This window comes from Salvia hispanica, chromosome 4 (assembly GCF_029641045.1).
Source record: "Salvia hispanica isolate PSC_SH4W2 chromosome 4, Shi_PSC_v1, whole genome shotgun sequence".
Lineage (NCBI taxonomy): Eukaryota > Viridiplantae > Streptophyta > Magnoliopsida > Lamiales > Lamiaceae > Salvia > Salvia hispanica.
Window position 1 is genome coordinate 10,968,154 of NC_142695.1, and position 16,227 is coordinate 10,984,380.

The 16,227-nt window shown below is 35.0% G+C and overlaps 4 protein-coding genes across 6 annotated transcripts; 3 read left to right on the forward strand and 1 right to left on the reverse strand.

Annotated features, from left to right (window-relative positions):
- Positions 1-387: 387 nt before the first annotated feature.
- On the forward strand, positions 388-2,803 carry LOC125196892 (putative protein S-acyltransferase 1). The gene is made up of 5 exons (XM_048095551.2): positions 388-789; positions 1,115-1,294; positions 1,388-1,690; positions 1,805-2,026; positions 2,132-2,803. The coding sequence occupies exons 1-5, from the start codon at positions 691-693 to the stop codon at positions 2,576-2,578; spliced, it is 1,251 nt and encodes a 416-aa protein (XP_047951508.1). The 5' UTR covers positions 388-690; the 3' UTR covers positions 2,579-2,803.
- Positions 2,804-4,822: 2,019 nt separating this feature from the next.
- On the forward strand, positions 4,823-7,823 carry LOC125192790 (putative protein S-acyltransferase 4). The gene is made up of 5 exons (XM_048090442.2): positions 4,823-5,192; positions 5,572-5,766; positions 6,370-6,678; positions 6,795-7,016; positions 7,113-7,823. The coding sequence occupies exons 1-5, from the start codon at positions 5,136-5,138 to the stop codon at positions 7,572-7,574; spliced, it is 1,245 nt and encodes a 414-aa protein (XP_047946399.1). The 5' UTR covers positions 4,823-5,135; the 3' UTR covers positions 7,575-7,823.
- A 195-nt stretch (positions 7,824-8,018) lies between these two features.
- LOC125194239 (magnesium-protoporphyrin IX monomethyl ester [oxidative] cyclase, chloroplastic-like) lies at positions 8,019-10,043 on the forward strand. Its single transcript, XM_048092355.2, has 5 exons — positions 8,019-8,534; positions 8,863-8,927; positions 9,001-9,328; positions 9,416-9,514; positions 9,586-10,043. Exons 1-5 carry the CDS (start codon positions 8,070-8,072, stop codon positions 9,847-9,849), a joined length of 1,221 nt encoding a protein of 406 aa, XP_047948312.1. The 5' UTR covers positions 8,019-8,069; the 3' UTR covers positions 9,850-10,043.
- A 175-nt stretch (positions 10,044-10,218) lies between these two features.
- Positions 10,219-13,012, reverse strand: LOC125194240 (ubiquitin-conjugating enzyme E2 22-like). 3 transcript variants are annotated; one of them, XM_048092356.2, is made up of 7 exons: positions 12,847-13,012; positions 11,784-11,882; positions 11,549-11,693; positions 11,406-11,483; positions 10,955-11,067; positions 10,754-10,857; positions 10,219-10,664 (listed from the first exon to the last, which is right to left on the reverse strand). In XM_048092356.2, the coding sequence occupies exons 2-7, from the start codon at positions 11,784-11,786 to the stop codon at positions 10,316-10,318; spliced, it is 792 nt and encodes a 263-aa protein (XP_047948313.2). In that variant the 5' UTR covers positions 11,787-11,882; positions 12,847-13,012; the 3' UTR covers positions 10,219-10,315. The 3 variants fall into 3 exon arrangements, with proteins under 3 accessions (XP_047948313.2, XP_047948314.2, XP_088913915.1); XM_048092357.2 differs by lacking the exon at positions 12,847-13,012 and adding an exon at positions 12,706-12,801; XM_089057789.1 differs by lacking the exon at positions 12,847-13,012 and adding an exon at positions 12,366-12,616.
- Between the last annotated feature and the right edge of the window lie 3,215 nt (positions 13,013-16,227).

Consider the following 16,227-nt stretch of genomic DNA (forward strand, 5'->3'; position numbering starts at 1 on the left):
GTCCCATAAAAGATTATCACATTTTTATTTTTTTTTTTCTGAAAAAACTCTCGCTCACATTAATATAAATATATTATTTTCGCTTTCCCCTAACACATAAAAACAACATTTTTTAAAATCTCGTGTCATTTTCCAAGTATGTCATCTATTATAGATGGAAGGAGTACTAAAATGTTACCCATACGGGTCATAATATTTCTCTAGTTGAAAACATATCCAAATTTACTCATTTTCAATCTTTTTATAAAAATCATAATTTGAGCAACTGTGTTTTCTATAAAAAAAAGTAATCATTTTGATTTCCGATTAATTTAAAATAATTATAGCGCGCGCGAAAAATCCGCATAAATTGGGAGAAGATGAAAACCAACCGTTTTGCAACTTCCAAGAATAGTGAGATTTGGAAGAGAAGCAGAGAGACATAGCGCGAGGAAATCATTTGCCTCTTGAGAGAGAAATAGGGTTGTAGAGCAGAGGGGGCCAGTGGCTAATGTTGAGGCAAAATAACCCAGAAAAAAAATTAAATTAAAAAACACATTTTTTTTCATCCTCTCCATGCCTCCAACTGCTGGCCCGTCTGAGAAATCTTGATTTTCTCTCACCCATTTTAGGGCATTTTTGTTTTTTTCTTTGCAGATAAATTTAACAAAAAATCATTCATAGGAAAAATTAGGTGACCAATTTTTCTCGATGGGTGGGCAAAAGTTTTCTGATTTTGCTCCACCCTCTAAATGCACTGATCGTCCCTCGGCAAAGAAACGCCTCTATCAAGTTTGGAGGGGTCGAAATGTATGATATTTCTTCCCCATTTTTGTTTTGTAAATCAAAGATGGGTGCTTTTTCATATTCATGGTTTAGTCATGGAAGTTTTGCTGTGGTGTAAAATCTTCAATGTAGAATTAGGGTTTCATTATTTTTCTGTTTTGTATAGTTTTTGTTCATGGAAGTTTTGCTGTGGGAGAAATATTGAATTAGAATTGGGGTTTCATGAAAGGGATATATGATTTCTTGTTTGGTTTGTTGCTATTAAAAATTTAATCTTTGCAATGCTTATCAACTTTCACTGTTGCACAATGTATGAACTGAACTCTGTTTCTGTTTGGAATTTATTCAGAAATTTTTATGTGGCGGGAGATTGGTCTTTGGTCCTGATGCAGGCTCAGTCCTCTTGTCGACGGTTCTCATAGGTGGTCCGGCATTAACTTTCTGTATAAAGATGATTTTTAGGATCTCAGAGCTTGATTTCTTGTACGGGCGTATTGTATTGGCCGGAGGATTTATCCTCACATTTTTGGTGGGCAACTTAAACCTGATTTGCTAGTAAAAAAGATGATCTTCCAGTTTGCAAAGTTTCCTCACCTATCGTTGCATTTGGCTCGTTTTGCAGGCTTTGTCGTTTCTCTACATGACTGCTGCGAGAAATCCTGGTATAGTTCCTAGGAACAACCGGCCACCGGTTGATTTTGAGGTAGAGTCGGTTAGATCCTTGGATTGGGCCAGCTGCGGGACTCCCTCGTTCAAGATACCAAGAACCAAGGATGTTATTGTGAATGGCCACACAGTTAAAGTCAAGTTTTGTGATACTTGTTTGTTGTATCGCCCGCCACGCGCTTCCCATTGCTCAATCTGCAACAATTGTGTCCAGAGGTTTGATCACCACTGTCCATGGGTGGGCCAGTGTATTGGAGTTGTAAGCATGTTCATCATTTCATTGATCATTTGTCGTCGTGATCATCTCTGTGTCGTTGTGCTTATCATAGACTACACATTTACATGACTCTCCCATTGTTTGATTTGGATGCAGAGAAACTACAGGACCTTCTTCTGTTTCGTGACAACATCAACAGTCTTGTGCATATACGTTTTCACGTTTTCCTTGTTGAACCTTCTCGAGAAGCCAGGTCCCTTGTGGCGGAACATGTCAGACGACACTGTCTCAGTTAGTCTAATTGTTTACTGCTTCATCTCCGTGTGGTTTGTTGGTGGCCTCAGCGTCTTCCATTCCTATCTCGTATCAACCAACCAGGTCAGCCATATTTAGTGGTACCATCCCTGTATTGAGCTATTGATGTACTAGTAGTTTCTGTTCTTGAAATGTACTCCATTTAATCCGAGCTTCTTATTTGAACAGACGACGTATGAGAACTTCAGGTACCGTTATGATAGAAAGGAGAATCCATACAATCTGGGAATAGGCCAGAACATCAAAGAAATCTTCTTCTCTAAGCCAGTAGCTACTCGGATCAACTTCCGGGAATGGGTGAACGAAGCAGATTTCCACGTACAATCCATATCTAGAAAGTTCAGCGCGGACTTCATGAGGACACATGGAAAGCTAGACTTAGAACTCGGTGTGATTGGCAAGGATGGGAAACCGTTCCCAGGCATTCTGCAGAATCTGGATTACAAGGGAATCGAGGAGAGTTTGAAGAAGCCGAAAGGAGGGAAAGTGATTATTGACCCCTTTTTCCTTCCATCCGATCAAGACGAGAAATACACGACAGGAGATAGTTTCACCGACGAGGATCGGTCTGAGTTTAGCTCTGAGAGAACATCTTCTGCAGTACTTGGTAGATAAGGTATGATCAAAACTTGGTTAAACCGCATTGACAGAGAAGAATATTGGATAAAATGTGTAAAGACACCTCTTTTACTGTTTGTGGCTGCATAGATTTTTCATTTTTCCTTTGTTCAGTTTTGGTTAGGAATTATGTTTGCATTTGTCACACCAGGAAAGAGATGTAAGTATGTATTCTGCGGTTTATAGTTGTACCACTTTTACCACAACAGACTTTGTATATTTTTTTTTTCATTAATTGTTTTATCTTAATTAGTAGTCTTGTTGAATGTTGACAGATATTTGCTCCAAACATCGTGCTGGCTGATAAGGGAACCAATAATTCATAATTAAGAAATCAGTTTTGAATATTACAAGGATGATAGTATTAAAAATAATATTGTAAATTGATTAAAGAATAGAAAATCGAGGTCGAGCATACACGAATACCAACTTGGAATCTATACAACTGGATCTTAGTAAAATTGTAGGGTGTCAATTTTAGTTTGATTAATACAACGTGGGAGACCTAATTCTTCTAAAAGATAGCTACATACACATATATAGTTTATAACTACTATGTTATTTTAATTGTGCGATAATGGGTCTACATGAGTCCAAGGAGTATAATTGTACTTTCAACAAAAGTGTAATTTAGTTTGATTCTTGTTGGTATTTTTTCGTATTCTTGTTTTTAAATTACTTTTTTTATATGTTTTATTTAAATTTTTGTTAGTATATAAATTTAATTAGAATAAGTAATTATTTGCAGCATCTTAAATTAAAAATTCTAGAATGTTATTTGACAAAACTAATACGGTATGTTTATGGCCACCGTTTGGGGAAAAAATGCAAACAACGACACCTTCTTAGCTGGTTTATTGCAAAGTTGCACTGTTTCTTTTTAACTTTTATAGATGCAAATGTGTTTATAATTAGTCTATATATTGTTACATGGATTTCGAAGCCAATATTGACTTACAATATTACTGCACTAGGTATTTTTCTAATTTACTACTTATATTTGTTCATTTTAAAATAATTGTATAATGAACAATAAAGATTGATTCTCTCTTTCTCAAAATGTGTATCACACAATAAAATAGGCATCCTGATTCTAAATTCTGTACATTTTTACAGTGAAATCAACCTATTGGGATTAAAGTAGCAGAAAAGTATATCAGCATTAACAAGCAAGAAAAAATATTTAAAGCAAGCCAATTTTCTACATTAAATTTGAACGTAACTTTCTCCACGCACGTACTCCATCCGTCCACATAAAAATAAATCACTTTTGCCATTTTGGGACGTCCACAAAAAATAGATCACTTTCTTAAAATAGAAAGTTTATCTCTCATACTTTTTCCACTTTTTATTCCATCTCTCATACTTTACTCACTTTTTCTCCTCATCTCTCTTACTTTACCAATTCTATATTAAAACCCGTGCTGAACAACAATAGATCTATTGTTTGTGGACGGAGGAAGTACTACTTAAATAAAATATATAATTTTTAAATATGAATGCTGTGCCTGCACGTTCGCTTGTAAAAATGCAAAACAAATTACTAATGTACATTGTTAATAATAATAGAGTAAAAGGTTCTAACAATATTAGATAGAAGTACTACTATTTGGGTTGTGAAGAAAATGTTCATCAGAAAGGGCATGTTATATTTCAACATGAATATCATGAAAATAAATTATACTACCAATAAAGAGTGTTTTAGAAAAGAATTAAAGGACACACTACAAGATAATTATCGCACACTTTCAGTTTCAATGGACGAGAGTAATATTTAATCAATTCATGTTTTTCATTTAAAACATACGCCACCAGCAAAAACAGTTAAGTAGGAGTAGTTAATCAAATTGCGAAGATATTAGAAAAATATAAAGTTGTACCACCATGGCTGATCATAAAAGTATATTTTATTTAATGTTCTTACCTCTTTATATATTAATTCGTTTTGTTCGTCATTAAATCACCTATCTAATATGGTTATTTTGGATGTCTACACATTATTATTTTACTCACTCTTTTTTTACTCGTTTTAAAAAAACTAATTCGTGATAGATAAAAATATTATTTTTACTTATTCTAGAGTGAGAAGATAATCATTTGACTCTAATAAAATGTACTCACAAATCACAATAATTAAGTTTTTTACTGAATTAATTTTTGATTTAAACGGTAAAAATAATTAAGTACGTTTTGCAATATCGTATTTTTCGGAATAAACTCACAGAATAGAGACAAAGAGAAGAACAAGCAAACTTTGGCTTAAGAAAATTCCGTGTGGAGAGGGCAAATGGCAGCTATTTCTTGATCATCCCATTTCTTACTTCTCTCTCTCTCTCGCCGAACCCCATATAACGATTCTTGAAATTCACCCACCACTCTCTGTAATACATGTTCGTGCATGCAACAATTGATCAGGGACAGTGAAAAGGCACGATTTTTACAATCTTTAATGTCATTTCGTATGTGGGCTGCTGTCAAATAACGAAAGAGAGGAGCTTTCGTTATCAAATTTTGAGGGTAAAATCTGAATTGGGGTTTTGGGTTTTTCGAAGACATGGACCTCGGAAAACCCGAAACTAAGAGGCTCTATCAAGTTTGGAGAGGAAGTAATGTAAGCCCTCTTGCCGTTTTGATTGATTGTTTGGAGATGAATGAGAAGCCCATTTGCTGATGATTTGATGTGATGAACTGTGGTTCTCTTACTTAATTTGACTCAGTTGTATGAGTACAATGATGTAATTATTGGATTTGTGTTTTGGGGTATTATCTTCTGAATTTACATTCTCACAAGTTGGACTTCATAATTCTGGATTCCATAAAATGTATTTGATTTTTTGAATAATCCAGAAATTAATGTGAATGTGTTTAGTGAGGGGCTATGCATTTCTGTGTGTGTCTGTCTCTTATAGATTTGATTCCTATTATGACATTTTTGGCATAATTATGTAAAATCAAGCACTTATATGGAGATTTTGGTTTTGATGTTGCAGAGGTTCTTCTTTGGAGGAAGATTGATTTTTGGACCAGATGTGGCTTCTTTGTTCTTATCCACATTCATGATTGCAGGTCCAGCTATTGCATTTTGTATAAAGTTATTTCTCATCTCTAGGCACCGGCTCAAAGAAAATAAAAATGCCGTTCCGTGGTATGCTATGCTCGTTGTGGCTATAGTACTAACTGTGTTGGTAAGCAATCCTAAACTTGTGCTTATTCTCACCTGAGCTGTACTTATCCTTAAATTTGCTAAATTCTATTGATACGAATCAAAACTGGAAGATGTGGCCTAGCATTAGCAGTTAAGGTGATTGAATGCGTTACTATGTTAGAAGTTGCACCGCTTATAACATGAATGCTCTGTAAAAACGTGCTTCACTCTTTGTTGCATTCTCTACAAGCCTAACTAGCTTCCATGGTGTAATTATCTCATTAGGATGTGTTCGTTTCCTATCTGTGCTTACCTTTTTCTCCTGTTTTAGGCTGAGGTCATAAAATTGCCATTTAATCATTAGTATTTGTTAGATCTGCAGTTGAGGTATAATGAAGTGATGACATGATTACAAGGTTTACCTCATATTGAGACTCACTAGGCAACATCTTGGGGGCGGGTGCAGTAACTAATATTGTTGATAGCTAGCCTATGCTTTTCTAAACTTTATTTGAGATTATATTTTTGGGTGATTTGGATTATCGATAGGGGCTTTTTGGGATGTTAAGTTCTGTAAACTAACTGTTTTCTGAACGAAAGTGAAAAGATTAATGAACTGTTTCTCTCTCCTTTTCTTCTGCAGGATATACTTTTTCTCTTCCTTGCATCTAGTAGAGATCCTGGGATTGTTCCTAGAAACAAAAGGCCTCCTGAGTGTGATGAGGCAATCGAAATGAACACCCCTTCAATGGAGTGGGTGAATGGTAGAACTCCTCATCTGAGACTTCCCCGAACAAAGGATGTTATTGTAAATGGACACACAGTGAAGGTGAAATTTTGTGACACGTGTTTGCTCTACCGTCCTCCCCGTGCATCACACTGCTCCATCTGCAACAACTGTGTTCAGAGATTCGATCATCATTGTCCATGGGTTGGTCAATGCATTGGTGTAGTGAGTATTTTTCTATTCGTTTAGCAAAATGGTGATATGGTTTTTGTGCATTTACTCTGATTATTATTTTCTTGTGAAACTAACATGATTATCATCTTCTTCATTTGTATGTGCAGCGTAATTATAGATTCTTCTACATGTTCATATCAACATCGACGCTCTTGTGCGCCTACATCTTTGTTGTTTCATGGTGCAATATTGTCACCAGGAAAGGCACCGTGTGGAAGGCAATGACATCCGATTATTTGTCAGATATTCTCATCCTCTACTGTTTCGTTACCTTTTGGTTTGTAGGCGGTCTAACATTCTTCCACTTCTACTTGATCAGCACCAACCAGGTAATAGGTCATTTACTCGAATCTTAACTCTGTCTCGAGAGACTAGACATCCTCTGTGCTTATCTTCATTTGTTCTACTACGCCTCATGTGTGCAGACGACGTATGAGAACTTCAGGTATCGGTATGTTAAGAAGGAGAATCCTTACAACAAAGGGATGATTAGCAACTTCAAAGAAGTGTTCTTCTCTAGAATCCCACCTTCTATGAATGATTTCCGCTCAATTGTCATCGAAGACGAGGCCGAGGTCATGGAAATGATGGACCAGAATTTCATGGGAGATATCACTAGCAAGAAGGAAAAGATAGATATAGAGATGGGATCTAGTTTTGTTGACAGCAACGGCATTGTGATACCTGATCTTCTACGCAATCTTGAATTCGATGACATTGAAGACCACATGAAACACAAGGAAGGGAGCGAAAGATCCGACTCCAGCAGCCCGTTGGTTACTCCTGCTGAGGGAGACCTGACAGAGTCAACAAATAACTTAGCCTTTGAAACTGAGGCCAACCATGTGGACAATTGTGATGCCACAATATCTCTACATCGCAACTAAACAGACGACGACCGCTGTAGCTGGATTCTTCGACGTGTTCAACCTTACAGCGCAAACAATGTTGTTGAGAGCAATCTTGCAGCAGAATGAGGGAGAAATCATGTCAGTACAAAGCAGTGCACTGGCTCATATGCATGCTTTTTGTTGTTTTTGCTTTTGAGAAAAAATTGTGTATTTTGTAAACATATATTCTCTTCGGAGGCTAATATATTATATATACACTGTTTTGGATTGTTGAGTTAATAATAACTGCAATATATTTCATCTGACCACATAAAGTAGAGGTCAGGAAATAATGGAGAGAAAGTAGGAGACATAAATATTGAATAAATTAGAACTGAGATGGGTAATAAGAAAATCCACGTGTCAGGCTCCAATTCAACTACAAGATTGTCATTGGATGAGATTAGATCATCCAAGTTATATATCGCCAGCGTCTATACCACCAAAAATAAACATCTCACACTTGAAATTTCTGCTGAAATTCTGCGGTGAATGGCAGCAGAAATGGCTCTAGTAAAGCCCATTTCAAAATTCAGCAGCTCCATCCCGAAATTTGGCAGCTCGGGACGTCCCAAGACGAGATTTTTTAGCGTGAACATGTCGTCGACCGCCACCCCGCCGCCGCCTACTGCTGCCAGCAAGAAGAAGACCCAAAAGCAAGAGATAAAGGAGTCCCTTTTGACGCCGAGGTTCTACACCACGGATTTTGACGAAATGGAGCAGCTCTTCAACACGGAGATAAACAAGAACTTGAACATGGCGGAGTTTGAGGCTCTGTTGCAGGAGTTCAAGACCGACTTCAACCAGACTCACTTCGTCAGGAATAAGGAATTCAAGGAGGCTGCTGACAAGATGCAGGGCCCGTTGAGGCAAATCTTTGTCGAATTCTTGGAGCGCTCTTGCACTGCTGAGTTCTCCGGTTTCCTTCTCTACAAGGAGCTCGGCCGCAGGCTTAAGGTATCTCTGTGTGTGTGTGTTTCTTGATTTTTCTGTGTGAATTTATTGATTCAATTGTGTTTATACTTGTATGTTATATTGCTTAATGTTGGAGCTGATTAATGTTACAATTCAGTTAAAGCCTTGTTTTAGTCTATTTGTGTTACATGCCTATGCTTAATTTGGGGATAATCAGAAAGGCTGTGAGCTATTTTCATTTTGATGGATTTGATTGATCAACTGTAATTTCATCAACTGCATTGTTTTAGACAGGATAATAGGCTTACTTTTGTTTTTAGTCTTGTTTTTCTACTAAATTGAATGGCCTCATTGTTGATTGCTTTGGCAGAAAACCAACCCTGTGGTTGCTGAAATATTCTCTCTGATGTCGAGAGACGAAGCGCGCCACGCAGGGTAAGTTCGACTGACTCCCTTTTGATTGGCCAAGAGGCTGCTGAAACTAAGGTTTATTGGAATTTGTCACCAGGTTTCTGAATAAAGGATTGTCTGACTTCAATTTGGCTCTGGATTTGGGGTTCCTTACAAAGGCCAGAAAGTACACTTTCTTCAAGCCTAAGTTCATCTTCTATGCAACATACTTGTCTGAGAAGATTGGATACTGGAGGTACATCACCATATACCGCCACCTCAAGGAGAACCCCGAGTACCAATGCTACCCCATCTTCAAGTACTTCGAGAACTGGTGCCAGGATGAGAATCGCCACGGTGATTTCTTCTCTGCGCTGATGAAGGCTCAGCCGCAGTTCCTCAATGACTGGAAGGCGAAGCTGTGGTCCCGCTTCTTCTGCCTCTCTGTAATTCCTACTTCTTGCTTGTTGTTTCTTTGAAGATTTATGGTGCATCTCATGTTTGCTTACATTCTTTAATGTTGAATTTTGCAGGTTTATGTGACAATGTACCTTAATGACTGCCAAAGAAGTGCTTTCTATGAAGGCATTGGCCTCGACACAAAGGAATTCGATATGCATGTTATAATTGAGGTAAAAAATCTATTTTTTGAAGTAATTTTGTGGATTCATATATCCAATATCTTGTGTTGTCGCTCGTGCAGACAAACCGCACAACTGCAAGGATCTTCCCTGCTGTGCTGGATGTTGAGAACCCGGAGTTCAAGAGGAAATTGGACAGGATGGTGGAGATCAACACAAAGCTGCTTGCAGTTGGGGACACGGACGACATCCCGTTGGTGAAGAACCTAAAGAGGATCCCTCTCATTGCAGCTCTGGCTAACGAGCTGCTTGCTGCATATCTCATGAAACCCATTGAATCTGGTTCAGTGGACTTTGCTGAGTTTGAGCCACAACTTGTTTACTAGCTTTTTTTTTTCAAAATTTCATGGAGTGTTAAATTCATTTCGATCTGCAGAGTAGAGTATGTGTGCAGCTTAACATTGTATAATAGCTGTGATATAAAACAGGGGAAAGAAACATCGTATGAATCTGATAGATACTCTGCAGTTTTTCATGTAATTTTAAACAATGCCTTGGATTTGAATATCTTGATTTCTTACTTAGACTTCAAAACAATAACAAAATTGCATCTTTAAATTGAAACATAAAACACACTCTCTTTAAGGCACAAATCAAACCCTCGTAAACAAAAAATATCGATATATCTATAGCATTTAGATACTCCAATTGGATACTCATCTTTTAAATTATCAAAAGAAATAAGGGGCAAAGGAGAAAAGGAACATGGACGTATATGTTATCCAAAAGCTCCCATCTTTATAGTACAGATTGATAAAAAAAGAAGAAACCAAACACACACAGAGGGCTGTTTCATAATCTCTTCAAGCTTTTCTTTCTAGCATCTATCTTCTTCTTGCCTGCTGCCGGAACCTTCGTTAGCGCAGCCTCCTTCTTCAGCATAGCTGCAGCTGCTTCTGATCCACTCACTCCTACTATCTCAGTTGATGACAGCATAGCTACTGACTGATCTTGCATGTTCTCTGCTTTGGGGGCCAATGGGGTGGGCAACGGGGGAGCACCACCAGATATGGCAGTCTTTTGATCAGCACACTTTGCCGAGGTGTTCGTCTGGTCCACGTTCAACGCAGCTGGTGGCTCGGAAATTGCTCCGGATTTCAGCTTTGACTTTGGCTTTACAGCATGTATCCCAGTGAAAAGCCTGATGTTTTAGGTATTTCATCATCATCAAACAGCTTTTTATGTTTATTATAAATCACGTGTATATATTTCAGTGACAGTACAACTCACCTCGCATGTCTGGCATACTCGTCATAATCTTCTAGCAGCATCTTGCCAGCCTGCTCATTTAGAGCCGATTCTGGAAATGGTTCGATCAGTAAGCATCTGATCACCTGGTCAGCAACAAGACACCGAATGAGAAACATAAGCCTCTTGGGGGATATTATCAATTATTCGAATATACTACATAGAATACCCAACAGGACTTACGATTAAAACATGTCGTAAGCCAAGGGTGGGATTCCAGTCTCTCTTCAATGCATTAACACAGATCTCACCAACGGATGATATATTAGGATGAAAAATCTTGGTCAAGAAATAGCCTGACAGAAGATACAGCTCGAAAATAATTAGAATATTCGCATTCATGTACCAACCCCAAAACTAAAAATTAATCAGATGTATGAACCCCTTAATTTCAACTTTTGTATTACAAGCTAATCCAGTCATCCACTATATCACTCATAAATAAATTCCAACCATAAGCAGAAACAGATAGTTTCACGAAATGAATGTGGTTAAAACTGAGGCCTATGGAAGTAACAAAAGATGCACTCTTGCTTCATATGCGGTCATACATTACACACGAGAATGCAAATAAGTTATGAATTTGGAACGACCTAATCCAACCGGTATCCATATTAAGTGTGGGATAACAGACCTTTTGGAGGAGTGTGTGGGAAATCCTGTGACAATATCAACTTCATTCGGAAAAGGCCATTCTCATACGGCGTCCCAGCTGCAAGGTTACAAACAATCAATAACAAGAATAATCATGATGTAAGATTTTAATAAAAAAGGTACCAGGGCCTTCAATGTCAGCGAATATAACTGAAAAGTTGTCATCATTTACACCAACTTTAATGCCTTCTGGAGGGGTTTCATCGAGATTCTTAAGCTCCTTTGCCAGTTGTTTAATGACATTTGGAGGAAGGTTCTCGTTTGTCGCCTAGATGACAGGTTATTTTGATTCAGATACTCTATTAACCTACGCATTACTTGTGCACGTAAACAAGAACATACAAGAAGAGAAAATTACCATCGCTCGTTCCGTGCTAGCGCAAAATGTATTCTTAGCAGCTGCTTTGCAAAACTAACAGTCAATACAAGTATGGGACAATTAAACCCAAACAGGATCCTGCAAAAATAATTGCATCTTGGATCAATCAACAAGCTTACTCTAATGAAAGAAAACACCATTCGACAAAAACTTGGAATAACACAAATACTACAGGTAGTCCACAAAATATGGGTGGCCACTGGTCAGGAGTCAGGACAATTCTAGGTCAGCATTTCAATCATAAAAGTAAATGTGCTAGTTGCGAATAGGCTCGAATCTTGACAATTTTTATCATTGCTTGAAATACAAGAAGAAAATTAGAAAAGTCAGATCATGTCAGCTAGGTTTCCCTATTTTGAATTCTGGCCCAAAACTACCAATGCTCATAAATTTGATTTTCACATATTTTCTCCCCCACCTTATCCACTGCAGGATTTTACTAATCAACTAAGGATCTAACACACAAAGCATGTAAACTCCCAAAACTAAAAGCATAAAGGATAAAAAAGTTAAAGTGATAATAATGTTCAAATTTCCACTGCCAAGCTGTTGTGTAATGACCTTGCCCCTGAAATCTTCTTTAATTCTGTAAAGATCGTGCCAAAAATTCAGAGTACAAAACACACAATTCAATCGTGCAACTTCCCGAGTAGGAGGATTACAAAGAAATGAGGAGAAAATCGGTTTTAGAAGTAAAGATCGTGCCAAAAATTCCAGTATTTCAGAAGCATTAACGTCGCATCAAAGCAAAGAACTTTGAGAACACGGGAAAGACCATTTTTCGGATCGAAATCAGAGCAAGCAAAGTATAAACCCTAAATTGAATCACTCAAGAAGCCACCTAAAAAGTCAATAATAAATCAGGAAATTCACGGAAAAATAATTATAAAATCGAGTATACCACACAAATAACAAAATCTTGAAATAAATCGAGAAGCCCTAATCCAATATGATCTGAACCAAAATTCCCAAGAACATCAAACAGCAGCTAATGCAGTACTTAATTGGAGGGTTATAAGAAACCCAGAACGAAAAAATATACCTTGGACCGACAGAGACTAAATTTCACAATGCTTTCGCTTTCTTTGGTAGACAGATATAATATCAGACTTGGCAGATGCAAGAAGAGGATTTCAGATAGCGATCCCTCCCTTGTATGTATGTGATTGAGGAATAGATTTTAGGAAGCAGATGAGAGAGATTTGATATATACTCGGCGAAATAAGGGGTATGGATTAGGAATGGGTGAATTGATATCGGCACACCAAAATGTGATATTGCCACTCTTTGGATTGTACCGTTACAATACAGCTGCAGCCTTTCAAATTTTGTATTTTTCCTTTTAAAATAATCTAATACTTGGAATAATGTCTATGATGAAAAAAGAGCTAATTTTATTAAGTGGAATGATGCTATACAAAAAATTTGATTTTGTTAAACAAAATGTAAATTACAGTACTAGATTTTAAACTAGATAAATAACTAATAGAATATCTAAATAGTGTGTGAATATTAATTTAAACCGTTCCCAATTTATAATTTATGGTATATATTTACTTAAAAATACTAGTATGTAAATTTACTGATTTGGATAATCCACAATAATCTATTTATCTATCTATCTATACATATATAAAATGGGAGTTTTGGGGAGTTTTGGAGAAAATAACAAGATTGCCATTATAATTTTTTTTAATAAAATTAGAAAAATGAAAAGGTTTTTATTTATTTATGTAGTAATTAGAGAGACCAAAAGTTTTCATTTATACAAATAAATGAAAATACAAGCCGACACTATAATATATTCCGTTTCCGTATCCATCACTAATATTACGTTACAATTATATACATCAATTTCCCACGTCACAATACATCTAACCAAGTATGCAAAGAAATTAAGAAAGCAATTAAATGTGGGAATAATGGCGTGTGTATGGGAGGGTGATCATAGCCATGAGAAGACTTTTGGCTTTTCATTTCATATAAGTAACATTCTTTATCTTAATTTTGTGGTTTATAGTGTATTAATTCCATGACTTTTCATATCCTTATTATGTGGCTATAAAAGTTATAGATTCGTAGATGAATTACACACCAACAAAAGCATTTACAGTTTGGTACATATTTTAGGTTATTGGATTCTCGAAGCTCAATTAATTTCGTCGGTGCCTAGCGGGTTTGTGGTGCTTCTATATGCTAGGAAAGTCGTTTTATCTTTAGAATAGTGCGTCAATTCAAGAATACTAGCCGCGACATAATTTGTCTTGCTGAAAGAATAATGTCCTCGACTTGACTAATTATAGTAGTTCTATTTGTTTTATTATTTTCATTTGTAATTTCATATTCTAAATCATAGTTCTATTTGTTTTATTATTTTCATTGTAATTTTACATTCCACTTATTGTTGTTTTCTTTCTTCGATTGTAATAGTTAGAATACCGAAAATTTTGACAATCAAGGCATTCCATTGTGGATAGGATCTGAGGGCTGTAGATTAGAAAACAGAATTAAGAATGTAGTTAGATTATTGTAATAATGTACTGCTATTTAAAAATTGCATTTTAAAAATGTTACAATTGTTACGTGATTTATTGTACTCCTTAAATAAATAAGTAAATTAAATTATAATTTATATTTCTCTATTTTATTGATTGACAATTATTATTGTGTTTATAAATTTACTTTATATGTATATGTAAATATTTTTTTATAATAAATCTAAATTTTCAATAATTGATAATGCATACTATTTAAAAATTACATTTTAAAAATGTTACAATTGTTACGTGATTTATTGTACTCCTTAAATAAATAAGTAAATTAAATTATAATTTATATTTTCTCTATTTATTGATTGACGATTATTATTGTGTTTATAAATTTACTTTATATGTATATGTAAATATTTTTTTATAATAAATCTAAACTTTCAATAATTGATAATGCATACTTTTGTTTAATTTTAGGATTATTATCAAATAATTAAAGGTATTGACTATTATTTGTAAATTTAAACAATTTGTTACTCTTATTATATTGTACAAAGCTAAATTATATTATTTTTATGCCATGTAGATATTACTTAATTTTAACAAATTTAAATTAGGAGTGTTTTGAAAAAATTAACATAAAGTCATATAATTGCTATAAAATCATGTCATAAGTGAGAGAAATCAAAAGATTCTTATGATAAATAAATGAAAGAAGTGAAAATATTTTAAAAGAAGATTGATAGACGTTAAAAAGGTTTTTAAAATTATTATGATATGAGTTTAGAATTTAAGGTTTAGGGGTTAGGGCTTTATATCTTATTATAAATTTAACAATATATGGTTTTAGTGGTAATAATCTAATTGTAAAAAATTAAATAAATAGTACAAAATATGAATTTGATAATCTCGGTATACAATTGTAAGTACTGAACTAGATAATAAATTAAACTACAATTTATATTTTCTCTCTTCTATTAATGACCAATTGTTATATTGATAAATTCACTTTTATAGTGTGTCATATTATTTGTGAATATACTTATTTTATCATTATTTTGTATAAGGCTAAATTGTTGTTGCACACATATCTATTTATATTATTTCATAATATATAGATATTACTTAATTTTTAAAATTTAAATTAATATAAAATAAATTAATTTCCGAGCATCGCATGGGTGTTTGCTCAATTTTACTGAAGTTTTAGTCGTTACTTTCCTTTGAGAAATCATCATATTTGGTGTCTAGATTCTTTTTTCTCATTAAGACTTTTAAGTGACTAACTACATAGATCAATACTACTTATATAATTTTTCTTCTAATTTTCTGAAAACCTGACATTTAAAAAGCCTTTTCACTGATAGAGATCCCAATCACAACCTTAGCTATATCCCAAGGATTATCAATTAGGCTCACCCAGTATAAGATATGAATACAGATTTATATTTGAATCATTTGTTGATCATTATGAGTATATTTTAAAGTTAAGGGTTTAGAATTTACGCTTCAAGGTTTGGGTTTTTAATATTTAGGATCACTATATTGCAATTAAAATAATGTTTTGAAAGATGATTGAGGGAAGTTAAAAAATATAATGAAACAAAGAAAAATCTCTATAAATACTTCTCACATGTTGAAATTTTAGGAGAAACAATTCATGTCTAATTTGCATGTCCGGGTTTAGTCTTTTTTGACATTTATGTGGTGTTCGGTTTCCAAGATAAAATAATACCAAGATACAATTTAAGATTGAGTTGTGAGATTATTTTAGTCATAGGGGGTTAGCTATGACTAACTATCCCATAATTATCCATCTAGGATTGAATTGTGGGGTTGAATCTCATGAACCAAACACACTACAAATTTAATCTCGGATACAATTATGCAAACCAAACAACCCCTTAAATTATTACTATTAGTTTGGTTAATTG